The 20,981-nt window shown below is 43.2% G+C and overlaps 1 protein-coding gene across 2 annotated transcripts in view; it reads right to left on the bottom strand.

The window, feature by feature from the left end:
* LOC130109218 (actin nucleation-promoting factor WASL-like) overlaps positions 1-20,981 on the bottom strand; it is a 43,989-nt gene that overhangs the window by 19,292 nt on the left and 3,716 nt on the right. For both annotated transcript variants that reach the window (XM_056276001.1, XM_056276000.1), the window contains exons 2-4: positions 4,407-4,541; positions 3,813-3,899; positions 2,606-2,702 (exon numbers count right to left, since the gene is read on the bottom strand). In XM_056276001.1, the coding sequence (XP_056131976.1) occupies positions 2,606-2,702; positions 3,813-3,899; positions 4,407-4,541 (319 nt within the window). The remainder of the gene's footprint in view (positions 1-2,605; positions 2,703-3,812; positions 3,900-4,406; positions 4,542-20,981) is intronic.

A 20,981-nucleotide genomic window follows, 5' to 3' on the forward strand; every position in this document is an offset into this window, starting at 1 on the left:
ATCAGGAGGGTCAGGAAACGACCCACTGAAGAGGAAGACGGGGTCGGGATCGGTTTCAATCAAGCAAACATGGCAATGCAAATCTTAAAACTGGATTGCAATTACAAGTTTGTGGCTCAATGGTGATTTAAATCTGTGATGACACAGGTGTGTGTGCACAGTCATCTGATGATTTCCAGTCTGGATTTTGCCTTGCACAACTTGGAGATGGAGTGGACAGAGCTACGCATGTCTGCACCATGTCCACAAACATTCACAGCTCATCTCTTCCAAGGTGAATGCACGTTATAGGAAAGAGTCCTGAGAGATGTGGGCTCAGTTAGTGTGCCAAAACATTACTTCTGGTGCTGGACGCAAACCATGTATTTGCAACTGAATAACAACAAAAAAATCCCTGAGAGCGAAGACAATACTTCCCTTCCCAATTACATCTACAATGGAACTACTATGAATAAAAATGGTCATAAAGGTCAGTTAACACAAACAACTATGTGAGCATCCAATATGACACAATGTGACTGAAAGGCTTTGTTGCAGCACTGGGTTCAGAACTTTTTCCCTCAGATGATGCTTATAGCCATCATTAAATACATCATGGTAGTTATGTGAGGATCAAGGACAACAATGCAAAAACCTTTTTTCTTTTTCTGAAGAGCTGGAACTTCTGAGTGTTTACAGACATGGTTACAGATTTTCAAGTTTGCTGCTGGTCATAGCTAGCCTGAGAACCAGACGAATCTGCGAGCTCATGTCTTACATTTGCCCTGGCTTATACATCTGGCCACCCTCCCGTACAGACAGATTTCCAGCCGACCTGGCCCGGGTTGTTCCAATCACAACTGTTTATCTAATATAGGGCGGGTTTGATACGATGACGTAAAGCCTGATTTTTTTCCACCACCTGCATTCCGGGAACTCCGCCTCTGGTTGGCTAGTACTCGATGCCTCTGGGTTAGGTTGGTTAAGGTTAAGGTTAGGGTGGGGTTAGCCAGAGTAGAGTAGGGGCGGGTCTTCCCAGAATGTGGGTGGGGAAAAAAAATAAGGCTGCTGTACAGAAGAGCGCTTGTTGGCCGCCGCTGATGTGGAACAGTCTGTTGAATCCATAATCATGACAGTATTAAATTAACTGGACAGTATATTTTCTCTAAAAGAATAACAGACAACTGCACTTAAAGCTTTTGTTAATAAGGAAGATGTGTTTGCCGTACTTCTGACAAGATTTGGTAAAAGTTTAAGTGCTACGTCACACATTTCGTTACCCTGATTGGTTGTAGGACTATCCAACTGCATCCAGGAGCATTTTGGCCTGTGCCCGTTGATAATAACATGGAAATTGAAAATTAACTGAGAAGAGCCAGATTAATTAGCATTTTCAGATTCGTCTGGTTCCCAGGCTAGGTCATAGCAGCCTTAAGATACCTATGAGTCAGCTCACGAGGCGAGGAATCAAGGGTGATGTGTTGAACAGAACCAGGCAAAATTTGTATATAAATATGTTCTGAACAATTGAGCATTTTTCAAACATTTTAATGTTTACTTTGCTCAAGTAAGAGTACAATATGTTAAAACTGAATGTTTGTGGCACACATGACTGATACTGACATGTTAACGGCTACGAACTGCTAAGTGTTAAGGAAACTATAGTTAATATGACTGGTTTTAAATCTCATTTTATGGTTTTATATCTGAAGTGGATTAAGAGATCAAACTCAACAATGAGTCAAGACACATTTCACACTGCTTACGAGATTACCTTATTCAGGTGCCCCTTACATTTGTTTGCTTTTCTAAATCAAGATCAGACTGTTTTGCCCTGTTCCGGTAGAGCTTTGCAAAATGGTCACAAGTTTAGCATCTGATGTTATCTTTTGTCCATCCATGTCATCCTCATTTTAGGATATTTCAAGTCAAAATACCTTACTGGTCAAGCTAGGGTGGGCAATATATTGAATATCCATCCATTATCCAAGCCACTTATCCCAATTGGGGTTGCAGGATGCTGGAGCCTATCCCAGTAGTCATTAGACGGCAGGCGAGGAGATAACCTGGACAGGCCGCCTGGCCATCCACAGGGCCAACACATTCACACCTAGGGACAATTTAGTACGGCTGATTCACCTGACCTACATGTCTTTTTAAGTGTGGGAGGAAACCGGAGCACCCGGAGGAAACCCACGCAGACACGGGCAGAATATGCAAACTTCCCACAGAGGATGACCTGGGATAACCCCCAAGGTTGGACAACCCCGGGGTTTGAACCCAGGACCTTGTTGCTGTGAGGCAAACGCACTAACCACTGTGCCACCATGCCGCCACCATACATTGAATATACTCGATGTATTACGGCTCACAGTAAAATATTTTGACTCGAGATAGCATGAATGTCTTTTTTTTTTTAAATATAATTTTTAAAATGTGCTAAACTTGCCACCTTTTGCAGGGATGGGAGGAAGTAGGAAATGTAGGACAGAGAAAGGGATGGTGGGTACGCAGAAAGGAGAGGGCAGGAAGTTAAGGGTAGGTAAAAAAGGGTAAGTAAGTAAGCAGGTATGTAGATCTGAGTAAAGGCAGAAGGTATGAGCAGGAGGATAAGAGTAGTAGGTACCCGTTTTCCTTTGTCTTCTCCCCAGCAGGTCTGTCACTTGGGCACGGAAACGCTTGGCTTCCTCCTCGCTGGCAAAGTTCAGACCCACCTGATATGTCTATCAACACAATTGCACAAAGACAAAACACACACGTGCACACGCACACACATGCACGCGCGCGCAAACACAGGGAGAGGGATGAGTTCAAAACTGAGTCAATGGTATAGGGGAAAATTTCACTTTGAAACTTTTGAAATCTCACGATTTTACTTATTTCACAAAGGGCACTGTACCCATAAAGTATAATAACTACACAGACAATAGGGCAGAGGATCAAAAAAGTTATGAGCTGGGTTCATGAAAAATAGAAAATGTTCCCATACATTCACGTCATTCCATGACAAGTGAAAAATGACTACAACTTGGACTTTCCACCATGTTCCCAATGCTTTGACAGTCAACAGTATTTCTAGCCTTATCACCATGATTTGCAGTGGTCTCTCGTACCTCATGGTCTGCTGCAAATCTTAACTACTGTACCCAGCAGCTAAGATGTTCACTTAATAAACAAAGTTGAAAAGTCGGGAGAAAGGGAAAAAGATAAGAGATAAAAGCAGAATTTCTACAACGAGAGCACGGTTCCCATGATGGCTAGCTAGCTGGCTTAATTGTGATCACTGTAGGGATCCCTAAACAGAGAAAATTATTGTTTTCTCATGGTGTGTGTAAATTAGGAAATAGAAAAGCCTCATGTTCAAATTCACAACCGTATCTTTTTATAAGATAACGTTGTAGGAAAAGGGTTTTATGGTTCCAGGGCAAATAAAACTTGGCGCACAAATCATTCGGTATGAATAACTTTCATCCAAAGCCAGAGGTTGGTGGAGGAGTCTAAATCCCCATGTTTTGAAGCATACACATCCTCTGTCATCATGGGCTCCTACACTGCCAGAGAGCCGCTTAAAGCATACACTTCTCTCACTTCTGGTCACCTCTTGTGGTGCACATAAAGTAGACCAGCAACTCTTCAAGACTTTTGCAGACAGGGACCAAAACAAAGAAATGGGGGGGAGAGAACCTTGCTTATGAAAACATAATGCTACCAAAAACTAGTTGCGTTTGAGACCCACCAAAGACAAGTGTGCAACCTTATTTTGAGCTCTGCCCTGTCTGGATGGAGGATCAGGTAGACAAAGAGAAATAAACGCAGCACAAAGGGCAACTCACATCTCCGGCGAATGTAATGAAGTAGGCTCTGGAGAGGTTGATGGAGAAGTTATTGTACAGCTCCTGTTCAAATGTCGTCTTACCCTCCTGTGGGAGAAATGGGGGTGAGCATGTTAAATGAGGAATTAATGCTTTGGGCGACAGGCATGAGAAGAGATGGGGTTTTGCTGTAGATCTTAGAAAAACTTTAAGCAGAGATATACACAAGAAACAAGGGTTGCCTTGTTTCTGTTTATTTCCATTGTGTGCCGTGTACAAAAGTGTGTCTAATTTATCCGCCTTCCTCCAACAAACCTCAGTGATTCCTGTGCCAGAGCCATTGAATCTACCAATACCGTTTCTTTTATAGTCTAATTAAAACAAAGAGTGGAATAGTCCAAAAACAATGTTTTATTACCTAGTTTTTGAAATCTGTGGGCATCAGTAACACTCTGATCTGGTGTATTCTGTTTTTAAATGTGATTTATTCCCAACAATGACATAAATTCAATGCAATGTTTTGTCAAAGCAACAGTTCCAGGTTTATTGTTGTTGTAGATGCACCAAAAGGGTGCCATCGTCTACATGGAGGACTTGTGTTTGGTGTGGACCCACCTTGATGTCAAAGACCCTGATGAAGTAAGATCGTTGTGGGTTGTCCTTTACCAGACAGGCCACCCCACAGCACTTCTTGTTCCATCCTGAGTTCCTCTCCGCCGTGAACACCTGGACCACCGCTGAAGACAGCGTCTGAAGGGAAAAGAGGAAGCGAGAGAGAAACTTTTCAGTAACTCCCACAGGGCGTGGACTTGACGTTCTCGCTGTAATGCATCAACATCATGTTTGGTGGTGTACATTTATAAGAGTGAAGCATAACGCTTGACTAACTGACCGACCTGTCTTAAGGTCCCTTGATACCCAAGTACCATGGGAAACAACGTGTACCAAAAACATCTGCTTAACTTTAAAAAATGCACAACTTGGACTTGGGAGAACATTTAGTTTAAAATATTACTAGACTAGTAGGCTATACGAGTATTTAATGACGGCATGATTATAGGCTTAAATCAGTGGGTGATGGGGGTGGCAATCAGTGATGCAACCAAAGCAGCCTAATAAAAGCTGCTTATTGCTTACAGTCATTAAGATAATATTTTGGTGGTGTCCTGAGTTGCTCTCAGCTGAAGCCTAAAATGAGTGACAGCAGTGGCAGCAGCCAGTGAAGCATACAAAGCTGATTGAGAGTATTATGAAGTCCCAGTGTCCTCTGAAAGTGTCTGACAAGCAGTGAAGAAATACATCCAGCAGAAGAAAATTAAAAAAAAAAAAGTGGGCTGGTGGTTGGTAATGGTGTAACCCAGGGCTAAAAATAATCATCAAATAGAACTGGAGATTATCTTTCATAATGGATGCTAGTTCTGAGACATTAAATCTGATACCAGCACTGGAACAGCACTTTTCTGATTGTCTTTGTTCTATGAAAGACCATTTAATGACTCCCAATTATAGACTCAAGCAAATCATTTTCTGCTTAAATGTGTGACTGTTCTTTGGTTTTTTAGATACAATCGAAGAACAGTGTTTGATGGGCCGCGTCTAACAGAACACACGTCTGGTCTTAATCGAAAAAGACACTGAGTGACAGGCTGACAGTGACACTGTGGGGCCTCGGTGCCGCTGTGCTGCAGTGGTCACATGTGAACAACATGAGCCGTCCCCTGTCTGACAAACAGCAGAGGAATACGCCTACAAAAAGAGATAAAGAAGAGTTAAACAATAATGACTGAGACCACTTGATGCTGGACCACCAACACAGTGCCGGGCTCATCCTGTCTTTAGCATGATGAAACATACAGCAATACACCATTATATCACACCTAACAGTGACGGATGTCCATGACACTACACTGATGCTACATGACTCTTTGAAATGCCCAAGTTTAGAATAAATGTTTTCACTGGGATTTATCATCCAATAGAAGCCCATACCTGAAGTAAATACGTGGTCTATATCACTTACTCAAAAATACACCAGTTCATTACACAAATTCTGAGTGAAAAACAGCTTGGTTTTGGGGCGTCCTGGTAGCGTAGCGGTTGATTCCGTTGCATACTAACACGAGGATTGCTGGTTTGAATCCCCGTGTTACCTCCGGCTTGGTCGGGCGTCCCTACAGACACAATTGGCCGGGTCTGCGGGTGGGGTGGTGGATGTGGGTGTGTGTCCTGGTCGCTGTACTAGCGCCTCCTCTAGTCGGTCGGGGCGCCTGTTCAGAGGGGAGGGGGAACTGGGGGGGAATAGTGTGATCCTCCCATGTGCTACGTCCACCTGGCAAAACTCCTCACTGTCAGGTGAAAAGAAGCGGCTGGTGACTCCACATGTATCGGAGGAAGCCTGTGGTAGTCTGTAGCCCTCCCAGAACAGCAGAGGGGGTGGAGCAGAGACCGGGATGGCTCTAAGAGTGGGGTAATTGGCCAGATACAATTGGGGAGAAAAGGAGGGGGGCAGCTTTGGTGCCACTGCTTGCTCCAAACAAGAGCAGGGACGAGAGCACATTTAAAATACAAAATTATTACTACGAAATAACATGATGCAACGCTGAAGAATGTGACTCATATCCTCTTAGTCACAAACTGGGATTTCAATTTTTGTATATTACGGCAGTAGTATGGATAACTAATACAAAGAATTTCAGCATCAACAGGGGAAAGAAAAGTGTCGAGGTATTAAACAGCAAGGATTTGAGAGAACACGGGGAGTGCATGGGCGTTCCGGTGTAGGTACAATGTGACTAATGCAGTGACGCATGAGTGTGCATGTACGTGCACACACTTGCTCTGAGTGACAATGTAAAGTGTGTGAGCGATGACAGCAGGCAGAAACACCGCAGGATAGTCTGCATCACATCACCACACAAATATGATACCATAAAAAAAAAGTAGTGATTGAATTCCTCCTGATGGCTGAATTATTAATGCCAACTCTATTACTATCATTATTACTGTATTAGGCCATCCATTCCTGCAACAGCAACAATGTTTATTTATAAAGCCATTTTATACAAATGTAACCATTTAATGCTCTTATCAAAATAATGTAATTTACAAGTACCATCAAAAAAGTCGACGATAGTATAGGGATAATGTGTGATATCACAGTATTGCGTCTTTTTTATTCAGTATCACATTATCATAACAAAGTTATTTTGCAACAGCTACGTCTATTTTGGGAATGTGTACTAGAGATTTATGTGATTCGAACATGGGCTCTAGAGACATCAAAAAAAGACCTCGGAAATTTCTCTGTGCAGCCAAAGAGCCTGTCAAACAACCAGCTATTTGGTTTGGCTGAGCAGTCACTAAGTGGGGTAGCTGTATATACAATCTGTTCAGATAGACGTTTTGGTGGGCTTCACCCAAGGCATGCTCATTCACAGTCTGGATCAAGGCCCATGGACAGCAGCAAGAAACTACAAAATAGAAATGTCAGCAATCTCATCGCCAGGTCTCCGACGCTGCCAAGATGTTGTTTTCTTGCCGATTAGTGCAGCGTATGTAAAACATCTGAACATAACTTTCAGGAGGTTTGCCCTCAGGTTTGTCCATCTAATGTCACTCTTAAGGTCTCCATACAGTGGCAGAGAAATTATAATACCTCCCAGCAAGATTCACGCAAAATCTCAATCTCGACACTGTGACCTGAAAGTGTCGCCAATAACTAGCATTAATCAGAATCAGAAATTCTTTTATTTCCATGTGCATTACATAAACTAGGAATTTACACACAAGCAGTGGTTTGCCCAATAAAGTGAAGGATTTAGGTCTGCTATATAGAGTTGGGTGCCCAGACAGGCTAAACTTGCCAATACGTGTATGTCGGAGATCATTTTAATTTTGACCGACTAGCATATAATTAACCAAGGCACTGCAAACACAAATAAGAGAATTTAAGGATTAATCTAATGATGTATCCAAATGACGATTCTCTGTATTAGTATAAATGGACAATGGTAACTTAAAACAACAAATTACCAACATAAGATACAATTCAATTTAGTCCTTGTAAATCAGCTTTTTTATCGGCTGGAAATCAGTTCACTTGAATGCTCCTTATCCTGACGTTTTTTTTTAAAACAAAGAATTAATATAATTATAATATAATTAACATACAAAATCAAATCAACTGCATGAATATAACAGTTCTATTTCGTTTTAAAGATCAAAAATTCCCCAATTTCAGGGGGATGAATAAAGTATTCTGACTGATTGATTGACAGAAAAAGAAAAAAAAGCAAACAAAAGAAAGACACCGTTGAGGTATCTGCAGAATGCATGTGTGTACTTGAAGGTGTTTGTGAATGGAGCGACTGACTTGGCTTGAAAGGTGAGAGCTTTAGAGACAAAGGTAAGACAGGAGAGGATGGAGAAACCAGTCGGAAACTTTGTACATCCATTACGTGTTTAACAGGAAGAAAAAGTCAGAAGACTGTAGGGGCATAAAGTGTGGAAAAAAATTAGTTTCAAACCCGCTCCAACATTCAGTGTCTTCCTTGGACAATTTGTTCCTTTCTCCAAACCCCAGAATCCTGAATTGGCAGATTTATAAGGCTGACGAATTACTAAAACCTTTAACAGAACTTAAGATGCACGAACATTTCTGAACCATGATTTCCTTATTTGAAAAAAGAAAACCACTCTCGCTTCCCTCAGTTCTCTCATGTGTGTCTCTCGCTCCCCCAACTGACTCCCCTCACATGCCCATATCATCCATCCATCCATCCATCCATTATCCAAGCCGCTTATCCCAATCGGGGTCATGGGATGCTGGAGCCTATCCCAGCTGTCATTGGGCGGCAGGCGGGGAGACACCCTGGGCAGGCCGCCAGTCCAGCTCAGGGCGGACATATTCACACCTAGGGACAATTTAATGTGGCCGACTCACCTGACCTACATGTCTTTTGACTGTGAGAGGAAACGGGAGCATCCGGAGGAAACCCACGTAGACACGAGGAGAACATGCAAACTCCACACAGAGGACAACCTGGGATGACCCCCAAGGTTGGACAATGCCGCAGTTCGAACCCAGGACCTTCATGCTGTGAGGCAACCGTGCTACTCACTGCACCACCATGCTGCCCATGCCTGTATCAGCTGCTATTAAAGTGGCATGTCACATTTTGAAAAATGTCGTTCTGCCACAATACACATGTACATAGATGAGCCAAAAGATTATGACTACTCACAGGTGAACCGAATAACGCTGATCATCTCCAAACAAGGACACATGTCAAGGTCTGAGTAGATTAGATGGTAAGCGAACAATCAGTTCTCGTAGTCAACATGTTGGATGCAGAAGAAATAGGCAGGAGTAAAGACCTGGGTGACTTTGACAAGGGCCAAATAGTTATGGCCAGACAGCTGGGTCAGAGTTTCTCTGAAACAGCAAGGCTTGGGGGGTGCTCCCGGTCAGTAGTGGTGAGTACCTACCGACAGTGGTCCGAGGAGGGACAAACCACAAACTGGCGACAGGGTGTTGGGCGCCCAAGGCTCATAAATGCACAAGGGCAACAAAGGCTATCCCGTCTGGTCCAAACCAACAGAAGATCTACTGTGGCAAAAGTCACTGAAATTTTTAATAACGGTTATGGGAGGAATGTGTCAAAACACACAGTGCATCGCACCCTGCTGCATATGGGGCTGCATAGCTGCAGACCGGTCAGAGTGCCCATCATGACCCCTGTCCACCGTTGAAAGCGCCTACAATGTACATACGAGTGTCAGCACTGGACCATGGAGCAGTCGAAGTTGTTGTTGACTAGTCCGACTGGAACAGGGAAGAAGCTGTCCTTGTGGCGTGAGGTTTTGGTCCAGATGGACCTCAGCCAAAGGGCAGAGTCTCAAAAAGGTGGTGTCCAGGTAGGAGGTGTTGGCAACAATCTTCCCTGCGTAGGTCCTATCATACTTAACTATTGTACTTGAATAATACTGCAATATACATATATATGGGCTTACCTTTACAGCTACAATGCTGAAGATTTACATGCAAACAATATTTTTCTTGACAGTTTCTATCATTATCACATTTATAGAAAAAAGTAGACCGCGAATATTCAAATCATGATGGGCTGCATGCCGTTTCACATTTACAGTAGCCCAAATTTTGAAGAATAATGCAGGTAGCCATGAGTTTGAAGACCAACAACCATATCGGGCAAGCAATACATGCTCTATCCAGTATCTAAATGTTTGCATGAAATCCTCCGGTAAAAAGGTTTATTCAGGACCATCACAACTTGCTCACACTGGCACCATAACTGTATTTCTTATGAAACAAAACTAAGGGGGCGTCCGGGTAGCGTAGTGGTCTATTCCGTTGCCTATCAACACGGGGCTCTCTGGTTCGAATCCCTGTGTTACCTCCGGCTTGGTCGGGCGTCTCTACAGACACAATTGGCCATGTCTGCAGGAGGGAAGCCGGATGTGGGTATGTGTCCTGGTTGCTGCACTAGTGCCTCCTCTGGTCAGTTGGGGCGCCTGTTCAGGGAGGAGGGGGAACTGTGGGGAATAGTGTGATCCTCCCACGCACTATGTCCCCCTGGCAAAACTCCTAATTGTTAGGTGAAAAGAAGCGGCTGGCGACTCCACATGTATCGGAGGAGACGTGATAGTCTGCAGCCCTCCCAAGATTGGCAGAGGGGGTGGAGCAGCGACAGGGACAGCTTGGAAAATAGGGTAATTGGCCAAGTGTAATTGGGGAGAAAAGAACAACAAAACAAAAACAAATTTTTTACAGAAACCTGAACCTGACATACGGGGGGAGGGGGGCAATTTTCACATAACAGGCTGATTACAATCACTGAGATCAATGACACAATAATTACAACCTCATAATAAGTGATCTATCAGAGGAGTGTAAAGCTGACTGATAATGCATCCAATTTTCAAGGTCTGAACATTATTATAGTTCACTGCTTCAGGCTACACTTGAAATTTTCAGCTGAGGCCTAATAACAACACATACATTCATATATGAATGGTTTTTGTGTATAACAGTCCTGGTACAACAGCAGCATGGCAAAAATCACACTGCCTGATAAGGCAGACTAGCTTTACGGACAGATAATGTAACACCAATAGCTGAAAACTCATGTTCAACCATGACTGTTGTTTGGGGGCGGGTAATGTGCTGCGAAAACAGCACTGGCCAATCTGAGCCACGTCTAATGAATCTTTTGAGATTTAGGGTGGTCAAAGATCCATGCAATTACCAGTATCTGCATAGTTATCAGCTTGTCAAATAAAAGCAATTATGTTAAAGATTGTAGATTTAAGAATGTTTTTCTACGGTCTATATTGGGGCATAAAAATGACCCAAGAGGAAAACTTAGCAAGCTCCTCACGTAGCCTCAGAGCTTTCCAAGCTGCTGACTATGAGGTGACTGTGTCCTCGCTCAGCCACTTAGTCTAATGAGAGGAGATAGAGGGCCAATACTGCCATGATGGCACTGTCAAATCCCAGACAGAGCTGGCAATGAGCCATCCTCATATCTGTACCTGCAACCATCACCTTCCTATAAATTCACACCGGCCATGAGCAGCACACTTTTGGTTGTTTGGCAAGTTTGTCTAGTCTACACAAGACGTTTTTGGTTTTTTTTTGTTTGTCAAATAACCAGTCTTGGAGGTCTTGTTCTGCTCACACACAAAAAAAACAACCATTGGCTAGTTTATTGGGCAATCTGGGATTTACCTGCCCCTGCAGTCTGTGGTTTCCTGCCCAGCTCTGCTCTATGGTCTACTAAGCTAGGTTTATAGATAAGGGATTTTCCCTTCTCCTTTTGCTTGAATCACTTGGCTTTGATTTATAAAAGATCATGGATGGCCTCGACAGCACCATCACTCATGGGAAAGTGTTTATATCACTGTAACCAATCAAACTGTACCTTAAGGGGGCGTCTGGGTAGCGTAGCGGGGTCTACTCTATTTCCTACCAACACGGGGAGCCTGGTTCGAATTCCCATGTTGCCTCTGGCTTGGTCGGGCATCCCTACAGACACAATTGGCCGTGTCTGTGGGTGGGAAGCCGGATGTGGGTATATGTCCTGGTCGCTGCTCTAGCACCTGCTCTAGGCGGTTGGGGCACCTGTTCAAGGGGGAGGGGAACTGGAGGAATAGGGTGATCCTCCCACGGGCTACGTCCCCCTGGCGAAACTCCTCACTATCAGGTGAAAAGAAGCGGCTGGCGACTCCACGTGTATCGGAGGAGGCATGTGGTAGTCTGCAACCCTCCCCAGATCGGCAGAGGGGGTGGAGCAACGACCAGGAAGGCTCAGAAGAGTGGAGTAATTGGCTGAATACAACTGGGGGAGAAAAAAAAGGGGGGGGGGATTAAAAAAAAAACCTGTACCTTAAGGCCCCACACCCCTGAATATTATCATCAGGAAAGGGGAGCTTAGTTAAGTTTTGATAACTCCACAGAACCAAGAGTTTGAGAATAAGCAAAAACAAATGCTAACTGATATACACTGTACCCGCTGGGCTCAGCGAGTTTATAAAGCAAATATACGTAACTACGAACAAATTAACTATGGCTTGCATCACCTTAATCTAAGTTGTGAGCATAGCAATTGATCCATGCATTTATTAAAAGTAGACTTCACCGGCCTCCCAAAATCAGTTGTACGGCAACTACAGTTAATTCAAAATGTGGCAGCACATGTTCTCACCAGAAGTAAAAAGTATGTACACTTTACACCTGTTCTTAGGTTTCTGCACTGGCTCCCTGTCAAAACTAAAACTGATTTTAAAATTCTGTTAATTGTATACAAAGCGCTAAATGGCCTTGCGCCTCAATATATAAAAGACATGCTAATTACGTACAAACCAGCAAGAACTCTTAGGTCCGATGGCAGTGGTCTTTTAACCATCCCTCGTGCTAGGCCTAGAGCAGGGGAAGCTGCATTTTGTATTTACGTCCCAAGTAGATGGAACGCCCTGCCTGAGGACCTCAGAGAGGCCCCCACAACTGAACACATTTAAAAGAAGGTTAAAAACCTTACTTTTTAAAACAGCCTACAGCTACGTTTTTGGTATATGTGTGTTTTGTATATTTTGATATTTGTATATTCTGCACTAACACCTGTTGATAGGCACATTTATTTTCTGTATTTGCACTTTTATGATTGAGTTGCAATTGTATTTTCATTTTATGTAAAGCACATTGTGTTGCCCATTGTATGAACTGTACTATATAAGGTCTGACTTGACATACAGAAATCTATTGAGAATTTATGGGACCATTCAGGCCTTGGTGAATTTGCTTGTAATACCTTTTTGGATAGATGGCTCTGATAAGCTTCAGGTTGTTTATGAAGGGAAGTGGTGGTTAAGCTTCCTCATGACTCTTGCCTTGCAATGCTGAAAATGACCTAGAGGGAATGGCCATTTTTAAGCATATCACTAGCTTGGTTTGGAGAGGTTTCTTTTAAACCAAGCCAGGTCAATGTCTCTCTGGTGGTCAGTGTCTGATCCCAACACAATGAAAGCACTGCTATCTCTTAATGGGCATGGGTGCCATGCTAAGGGAACAAACTTCTACTTAACAGCCATCTGGCCAGCCCCATTATTTAAAGTATACCTTAAAGCACAACAACAGAAAAAAAGTTAGCATTTGCAAATTGCTGGAGCAAACAACACAATGCTGAGAACTAAAACAGGGAAATAAAACATTTCGGGGTTGAGGGGGGGGTTGTCCAGGGCATTAAGAGCTTAAGACTCCCGAGTTCAAAGGCTTGACTGTTAATATCAGTCACCGGTCTTTGGTATTGTCCTGTCATTACAACTAAAGCAGCAGGGTTACATGCAAAGAACGCTGCCTAATTATCTGGCTCAGAATTGTGAGTACATGCACACACACACACACACATTTCTAGATGTCAGCTCCCCCCTGCGTTTACAGGTTGCTGCAGGACCTTCTTCATGCTGAGGGGCCCAGGTTCACAACCATTAACACTCAAATGAAAGGCAAAGCGCCAACCAGGCAAATGCTGGGAAAGCTTACGCTGTGGCTGGCACCTAAAGACCAACTCCAAACGCTGCCTTGTGCTTTCTTGAGCGTCACTGAGCCTGGATGATGTTATCTTTCTTGTTTCCATAGTTTCTGACGGATAGGGAACATTTCCAGCAGTGGATGGCCACCACTGCTGCGGGAAATTCAGAGAAAACATTGCACAAAGTCTTCGAATTGAATAAATCTGCCAGGGTCGGAAATTATTTGAAAATTGATAAGAGAGAAAAGTAGTACTTGGCCCATTATACAAACTCCTTATGAGAATTTCACTACTGGCCAATGGTGTGCTAGCCAACATTATAGTATATTCCATCTTTCCACTAAAATAAATGAGTGCTAATAATTCATTAACTCAGAGCAAACTCCTAGCATAGGATCATACCATACTGACTAGCCTTATGGTTACACAGCCTAGAACAGGGGTGACTAACCACGTGCCATAGAGAGCCATGTGTATGCAGGTTATCAGTCCAGCCGGGCTCCACACCAGGTGATTTCACTGATTAGCAACCCTTCAACCAAAGAGGAAGAATGCATCAGTGAAATCACCTGGTGTGGAGTCAGGCTGGAATGACAATCTGCATATACATGGCTCTTCTTGGCACATAGTTAGCCCCCACTGGCCAACAGGCTTCATGGCTGAAAGTATTGGTTGATGTAGCTGAGTGACTGGGGTTAAGACAAGTAACATAACCTAAGTTAGATCGCAGAATGATGTGTGCATCCATGTCGGAGTGTTTTTAGGTGGCAAAGGAACAGTATGTGGTTCTGAAGTCTGAATATTACTGAGACTTTGGGTTACACAACAGCAAAACATATTTCATACACTGTATAATGTCCACTGTAGTTGAAAAGCAGCATGATGTTTGAATGAAAATGTTGAAGTAAAAACAGCAGATTGTCAAATCATCAAGACCAGTAATCATGATTAACAACTAGGGATGGGATGATATAGGACTTTATCGTGGATTGCGATAAACACTCCGAAAAGTTGATCGTGGTGAATTTCCACTATCGGGATAATCATAAATGAGGATAATCATGAATATCCTCACAGTGAGTTGAAAAAGCTGTCTAGCTCGCTAATGTAGTCCTATATTGATTTCCTGGTTTATTTTGAATTGCCACAAGGGGGAGCACGCAACTCTCCAGTCATTCCAAAATCTTAAACCTGTTACCATGGCTGACGGCACAGCTTGCCCACTGCATCCCTCAAAAAAAAGTTAAAGAGGCCATATCATACTTTTGGGGTTTTTCCCTTTCCTTTAGCGCATTATATAGTTGGGAAGTGCATGTAAAATGTCTGCAGAATGGGCCTCCAGGTGGCATGGTGGTCTATTCTGTTGCCTACCAACACGGAGATTGCCGGTTCGAATCCCCATGTTACCTCCAGCTTGGTTGGGTCCCTACAGACACAACTGGCCGTGTCTGCGGGTGGGAAGCCAGATGTGGGTATGTGTCCTGGTCACTGCACTAGTGCCTCCTGTGGTCGGTCGGGGTGCCTGTTGGGGGAGGGGGATCTGGGGGGAATAGCGTGATCCTCCCGCGCGCTACATCCCCCTGGTGAAACTCCTCACTGTCAGGTGAAAAGAAGCGGCTGGCAACTCCACATGTATCGGAGGAGGCATGTGGTAGTCTGCAGCCCTCCCTGCATCAGCAGAGGGGGTGGAGCAGCGACTGGGATGGCTCAGAAGAGTGGGGTAATTCGACGGGTACAACTGGGGAGAAAGTACGCAGAGTCACAATGCCCAAAGTCCATGCCAAAGGGAGTTATTCTCGCCAACAGAAAACACTGCCTGAAATGCCTCATTTATAGTCCAGCGTTTTCTTCTGTTACTTATCTATATCACTATGTAACACATTTTCATAATCCCCGCATAGTGGCTAGTTTGGCCTGCCCTCAAACAAAGCTCGGTAGAGTGGACAGGTCACAGATTTTGGTGCAACACCATGAATACTTTGGTTAGCGCATATCGCACTGTCAAGAAGACGAGGAAGTCCATCCAAAAAAACGGACTTCCAAAGGAAGATGAAATGAAGAATCAATGGTTAAAATGCCATTCCTCAGCAGTATAACCCCAACCTTTTATGTCCCCTTTATTTTACCGAGGACAGTTTCCTGAACCAGGCACAGTTCAATGCTGGTTTTTCAATTTGTTTGCAATTCCTAAAGAACCAGACAACATTGGATACGGTTTCTTTTTTCGGGCCAACAACAGCCATATGCCAGCATGTTTGTTCACGCCACTTCACTGAGGACTCTTTCCTCAATGGAGCCCAGTGGCCAAGCTAGATTTTTGGCTAGGCTAGTGCCAAAAGACTGGGCTGATCCATCACTAAAGGGCTGTGTTGAAGAGTCAGAAAGGCAAGCTGTAAGTAATATCACTGAAATGTTTGTCTTGTATTGAATCGGACCAAATGGCTTGTGAATGCAGTTTCAGTGCAGACAACGGCCATATACAATGAAGCTTAAGTGATTTCTGGAACCAACGGCGATTTGCTCAAAACAATACAGCCATGAACCCAACAGTCAGATTACATGCCTTTATTTCATCCATATCAGGTCAAAATGATGACGTTATTTTCACAACCGCCAAGGACAAATGTCACCATCCACCAAACACGATTTGTTTTCAAGTAAAAAGCAACCAACTATAATTCTTATAATACCAAAAGTTATGCTAAAGCAAAGATATTCCAAACCAAATGCCGGCCAAACTACCGTCTACTTGGTAAATGTACACGTTCTCACAAAACAGTCTACTTGAGAAGTATTATAGGCATTTAATGTACTCCAGCATACAAATAACCAATGATGCAGGGAGCTACTACACAGTCATTTGGCAACAGCAGAATAATATTTTACAAGCTATGTAATCTTTATTTCCTGACAGCAGACATTTTCCACTTCAGCCAGCAATTTAGCACATTTCCCACATGTACATCAATTAACAGGGAACTATACAGAAACATTTTTATATACGGCTTGTGACTGAAAGACAGTAAGCAGGTAATGAGCGTAATATTTACCAGGGTCGTCCTGCTGTAATCTTTGTTGCAGTGGACGTTCGTGCTGTCCACTCTGGTATTCGGGCTCAAACATGTACAGATGGATTTGAGAAGTTGCCATTTCCAGTCAAGAACGAGAAATTATGTTACTTGGTAGGTTTATAGTTTGCTTACAGAACCCTCTACACTGGTGTTGTATTGAACTGTTTCCGCCTGAGGATGAGGCGGTGCTAAAAGCACTGACTGCTTCCACTCATCAGGCTTACAGAAGTTGGCCAATCAGAAGAACGCAGTGGGCTCTAAAACAAACTAAGACGGCCCGTTTCAGACAGAGGATGAACTGAGGAGCTGCATACAGTGCCAGTATAAGATAAATAAAGATTTTTTTTTAAACTGTGAATCATGCAAAACTTCTCCAGTAGAGCTCCAGAATAAAAATATAGAGCTGGAATGAGCATGATATGGCCACTTTAAGTCGGATTAATTAAAACACACAACTAACCGAACCATGTGACTGCTTGGATATCAGATTGATAGGTAGATTCTTTTCATTAATGGACTTTTTTTCTCTCATTGTGATTACTTGCTGGGTGTTGGCAAGAGTCTGAATCTGTCCTTGTTTGTTTTTCACTTAAGAGGATGTTCACTAAAAAAACATGCGTGTCCTAACTGTGATGCAATAAAAAATTTTGTTTCTTAACAAAATGTAAGGTAAGTGATTCCAGTATGTTTTAGAGCCATTTTAAGAGTTTTAATAAAATTTTGATGATTATCGGGATAATATCGTGAATCACAATTATTTTGGCCAGGACAATCATGACATCAAATTTTCATAACGTCCCAACTCTATTAATAACTGTGATCACAATGTCAAGCAAGAACCCCCATTCATTCATTCATTCAGCCATCTATTCATTGTCAGTGGAGCAGTGCTAGAAAAGTTTCTTTTCACAGCAATCTTGAATATCACAACCATTTATGCCTCTCATCATCCTCAACTGTTACTATTTCACACCCTTGTTGAGACTGAGCAAACCAAAAATCACTTTTTTGTTGAGATCCTGTGAATAATGAATTAGCCCTGCTAGCATGTTCTTCGTGTCCCGTGTGTCTATGTGCGTCGCTATCATTGTGAGATACTTTGAACTCTGTCCCCTGAGAGGTAATTTGTCTTGTAATGCTGCATGGACTGGATATGTATGATACACTCGTCTGTATGATACGGTCTTGTTTACAAAAATACTGAGTTTATTGATAGCATTATGCACGTGGTTGTTTGAATTCTAGCTTTGGCAGAACAGTTAATTTTCGCACATTTTGATTGTACTGTTCACAATCACAGAAATGTGGTTTCTGATTTGCAGTGGATTATCCCCTTTAGGGGTTGCTGTTAACAGTAGCGTGGCTTTGCAGCCCTGGAGTTTCATCTGCCTGTGAAGCTCTGATTGTTACTGACAGGACCAAAGGCCGCAGTGAGTGAAGCTCTGCCGATGACATCATCAAAAGCTGACAAACACACATTCTTTGATACGCACTCATACAAACGCTATCTCTCAGCAACTCTGTATACTTACACGAAAACCAATAACCGCTTTGCTTCGAGCAATCAGTTAAAGGCAATATTTCCACTGAAGCGGTTGCACGGTTTGCAACCACCCAATTTCTCTCAAGCCCGGTGGGCCCACATGTCAGCTCTTCCAACACCTCCTGTTGCCCAACTGTGGCAGTGATAGTTCTGAATGAATATGTCCAGTCATTTACACCGCCTGTCTTTGTGTTATTTAGATTGTTTTTTCCGTGTGATTTTGCAGAGAACTATGACTTGAGCCTTCCTGACTGCCATTCTATCTGAAAGGTAAAACTGCTAGCAAGCTACTCAGGTCCACTTATGCAGTGGCAGGCAGTAAACCATTGCAAACTGAGCATCATCACTGTAATCAGTTGCGTTCACCAAATGTCATACCAGCAGCTGGGATTCCAACAGGGGGGAAAAAAGTGGATGACAACATTAACCTTTACCGCAGATGAAGAATGGAAAGAAGCTAATGGTGAGCAGTCTATTAATTAATAAGAGGCCAGTTTTTTTTAAAAAAGACACACGACAACAGTTTTTGTAAATTGCATAAGGCTGATTGGGTGTGTCACTAAGTAGTCTTTAAAGTTTTCAAGGTTGTGACCTCATGAAACCTGAGGTCACAACATGAGGTCACAACCTTCATTTATGACAAAAGCTGAAAATTAAGTCATCCATAGTTCACTGTTTTTTTTTTCTTCATTGCTGACATTACCATGGCATACTATGAACATATTACAATGACATATGTTTAGTTTCGCGATGGTATGAAGGTATTGTATGTCTCCCTCAAAACAAGGCATTTTTTCATGTTTATGTTGCTCTAACAGCATCGCATTCACTGAATCTGGTGACCTTTTGTACAGGCAGATTGAAAAAAGCCAATTACTAGTGGGCTGTCATTTAAACGCATCGATATATCTGAAGACTGATCAAAAATGTAGATGCTGTAATCCGGTCATACTTGACCCAATTTTGACCTTACCCCAATAAAGGTTACCTCCAAAGCATCGGTTGATGATGAGGTTATTTGTTTGCATGGAAACGCGTTCTCTCTGCACCACACTGACAATTCTGTCCCTGTTTTTTTCTTTTTCCCTTTTCAGTGATCTAACCCATGACTGCTGCGGCTCTGCTTACTGACCTGAGCTAGAAAGAAAGGCCTGACTGATAGGCCCATCCAGACACAGACAGACTCACCCCCCCCACCCCATTCACTCACACACATGGGACAAGGAAACCAGGAAGTCGCTTATTGACTGAGTCAGACAATATGTAACTCGAGGAGGGAGGGAGGGTGTGTGTGCATGTGTGTGATAATGGATTCCTGACCGACTCGATGGTAGCCACAGCGAGTTATCCACACCTTTCCGTCACTCCATTTTCATTGTTTCCCCCGCTCATTGTGATGTTCAACTTTTTAAGCATTTTAAATGTGAATGCTTTGTCATTCGTAGTAGTGCTTTTTTACAGTTTTACCTAAGCCGGCTAGACTAAATATCACAGTTTTGGTGCCTTAAGACAAAAGCTTTTGAGACCACCTTGGTTCTGCAGCTTGAAACGTACAGTGCATGTAGATGGCCCTTGATGTCAAAGACCATTCTGAATTCAGGTCACACAAAGGCCTGGCTTTGTTTTGATAAGGGGAATTTTTGAAAATCGAACAATTAACGATCTCAACTGCCGCTGCTCGTCTGTGCTGCTTTGCTGTGAGGCAAAGGAAGTCGATATCAACAGCAGCTGTTTGAAATCAAATGATCTCCATCGACCAATAGGTCATGCCATTCCAGCTTGGAGCAAATAAAGTGTGAAAGTATATAGCCTGCTATATCAGCTCTCCTCCTTGCTTCAATCTACTTTGATAAAAGGAGACTGAGAGGAGGAGGAAAAGGGACAGGGAAGCAGGGAATGATGGAAGGAGAGGAAAAGTTTGAGAAGAAACATGGGGAGGAGGAAAGGGAAGAGGGACATGACAGATGGAGCGAGAGGGAAGAAAAGTAAGGGCGAGGGGGTGGGAGGGAGATGAAAGAGGTAAGGGAAGGTGAAGAGTGGTTGAACGAGAGTAGAAAGGGGGGAGGAAAGAAGAGAAAGGGAAGACGGAGAGGAAAAGAGGAGTCATGTTCCACCGTTCCAGCACAAATCACCAGAGGAGGTCGACCACGGGACTTCCTGTTGCAGAGGACCGCTGATCAGGCAGTCTACACCCACACACACACACACACAAATTGGATCCTCTCCGCTTTTTGCCCAGCCAGTAACTGTTGCTGATGGTGAAAAGAGCAGAAGGAATACTAATGAGTAAGCTCTCTCTCTCACTCTCGCTCCCTTGCTTCAAAATACCCCTGTGATTCCAAATACATGATTCATGTTATTTCAGCGCTAAAGGCAGTACTAACAGCAGCACTACTCCAGTTTTCTCTCACTCAGACAGATGCATCCTTACAGCAACGACACACTAACAAACCCACAGCGGTCATGCAATGGATTCTCATAGATTAATAATGTTGTGGGTCTTATGAAACGGTTTGTCATGTATATA

This window comes from Lampris incognitus, chromosome 3 (assembly GCF_029633865.1).
Source record: "Lampris incognitus isolate fLamInc1 chromosome 3, fLamInc1.hap2, whole genome shotgun sequence".
In the NCBI taxonomy this organism is placed as follows: domain Eukaryota; kingdom Metazoa; phylum Chordata; class Actinopteri; order Lampriformes; family Lampridae; genus Lampris; species Lampris incognitus.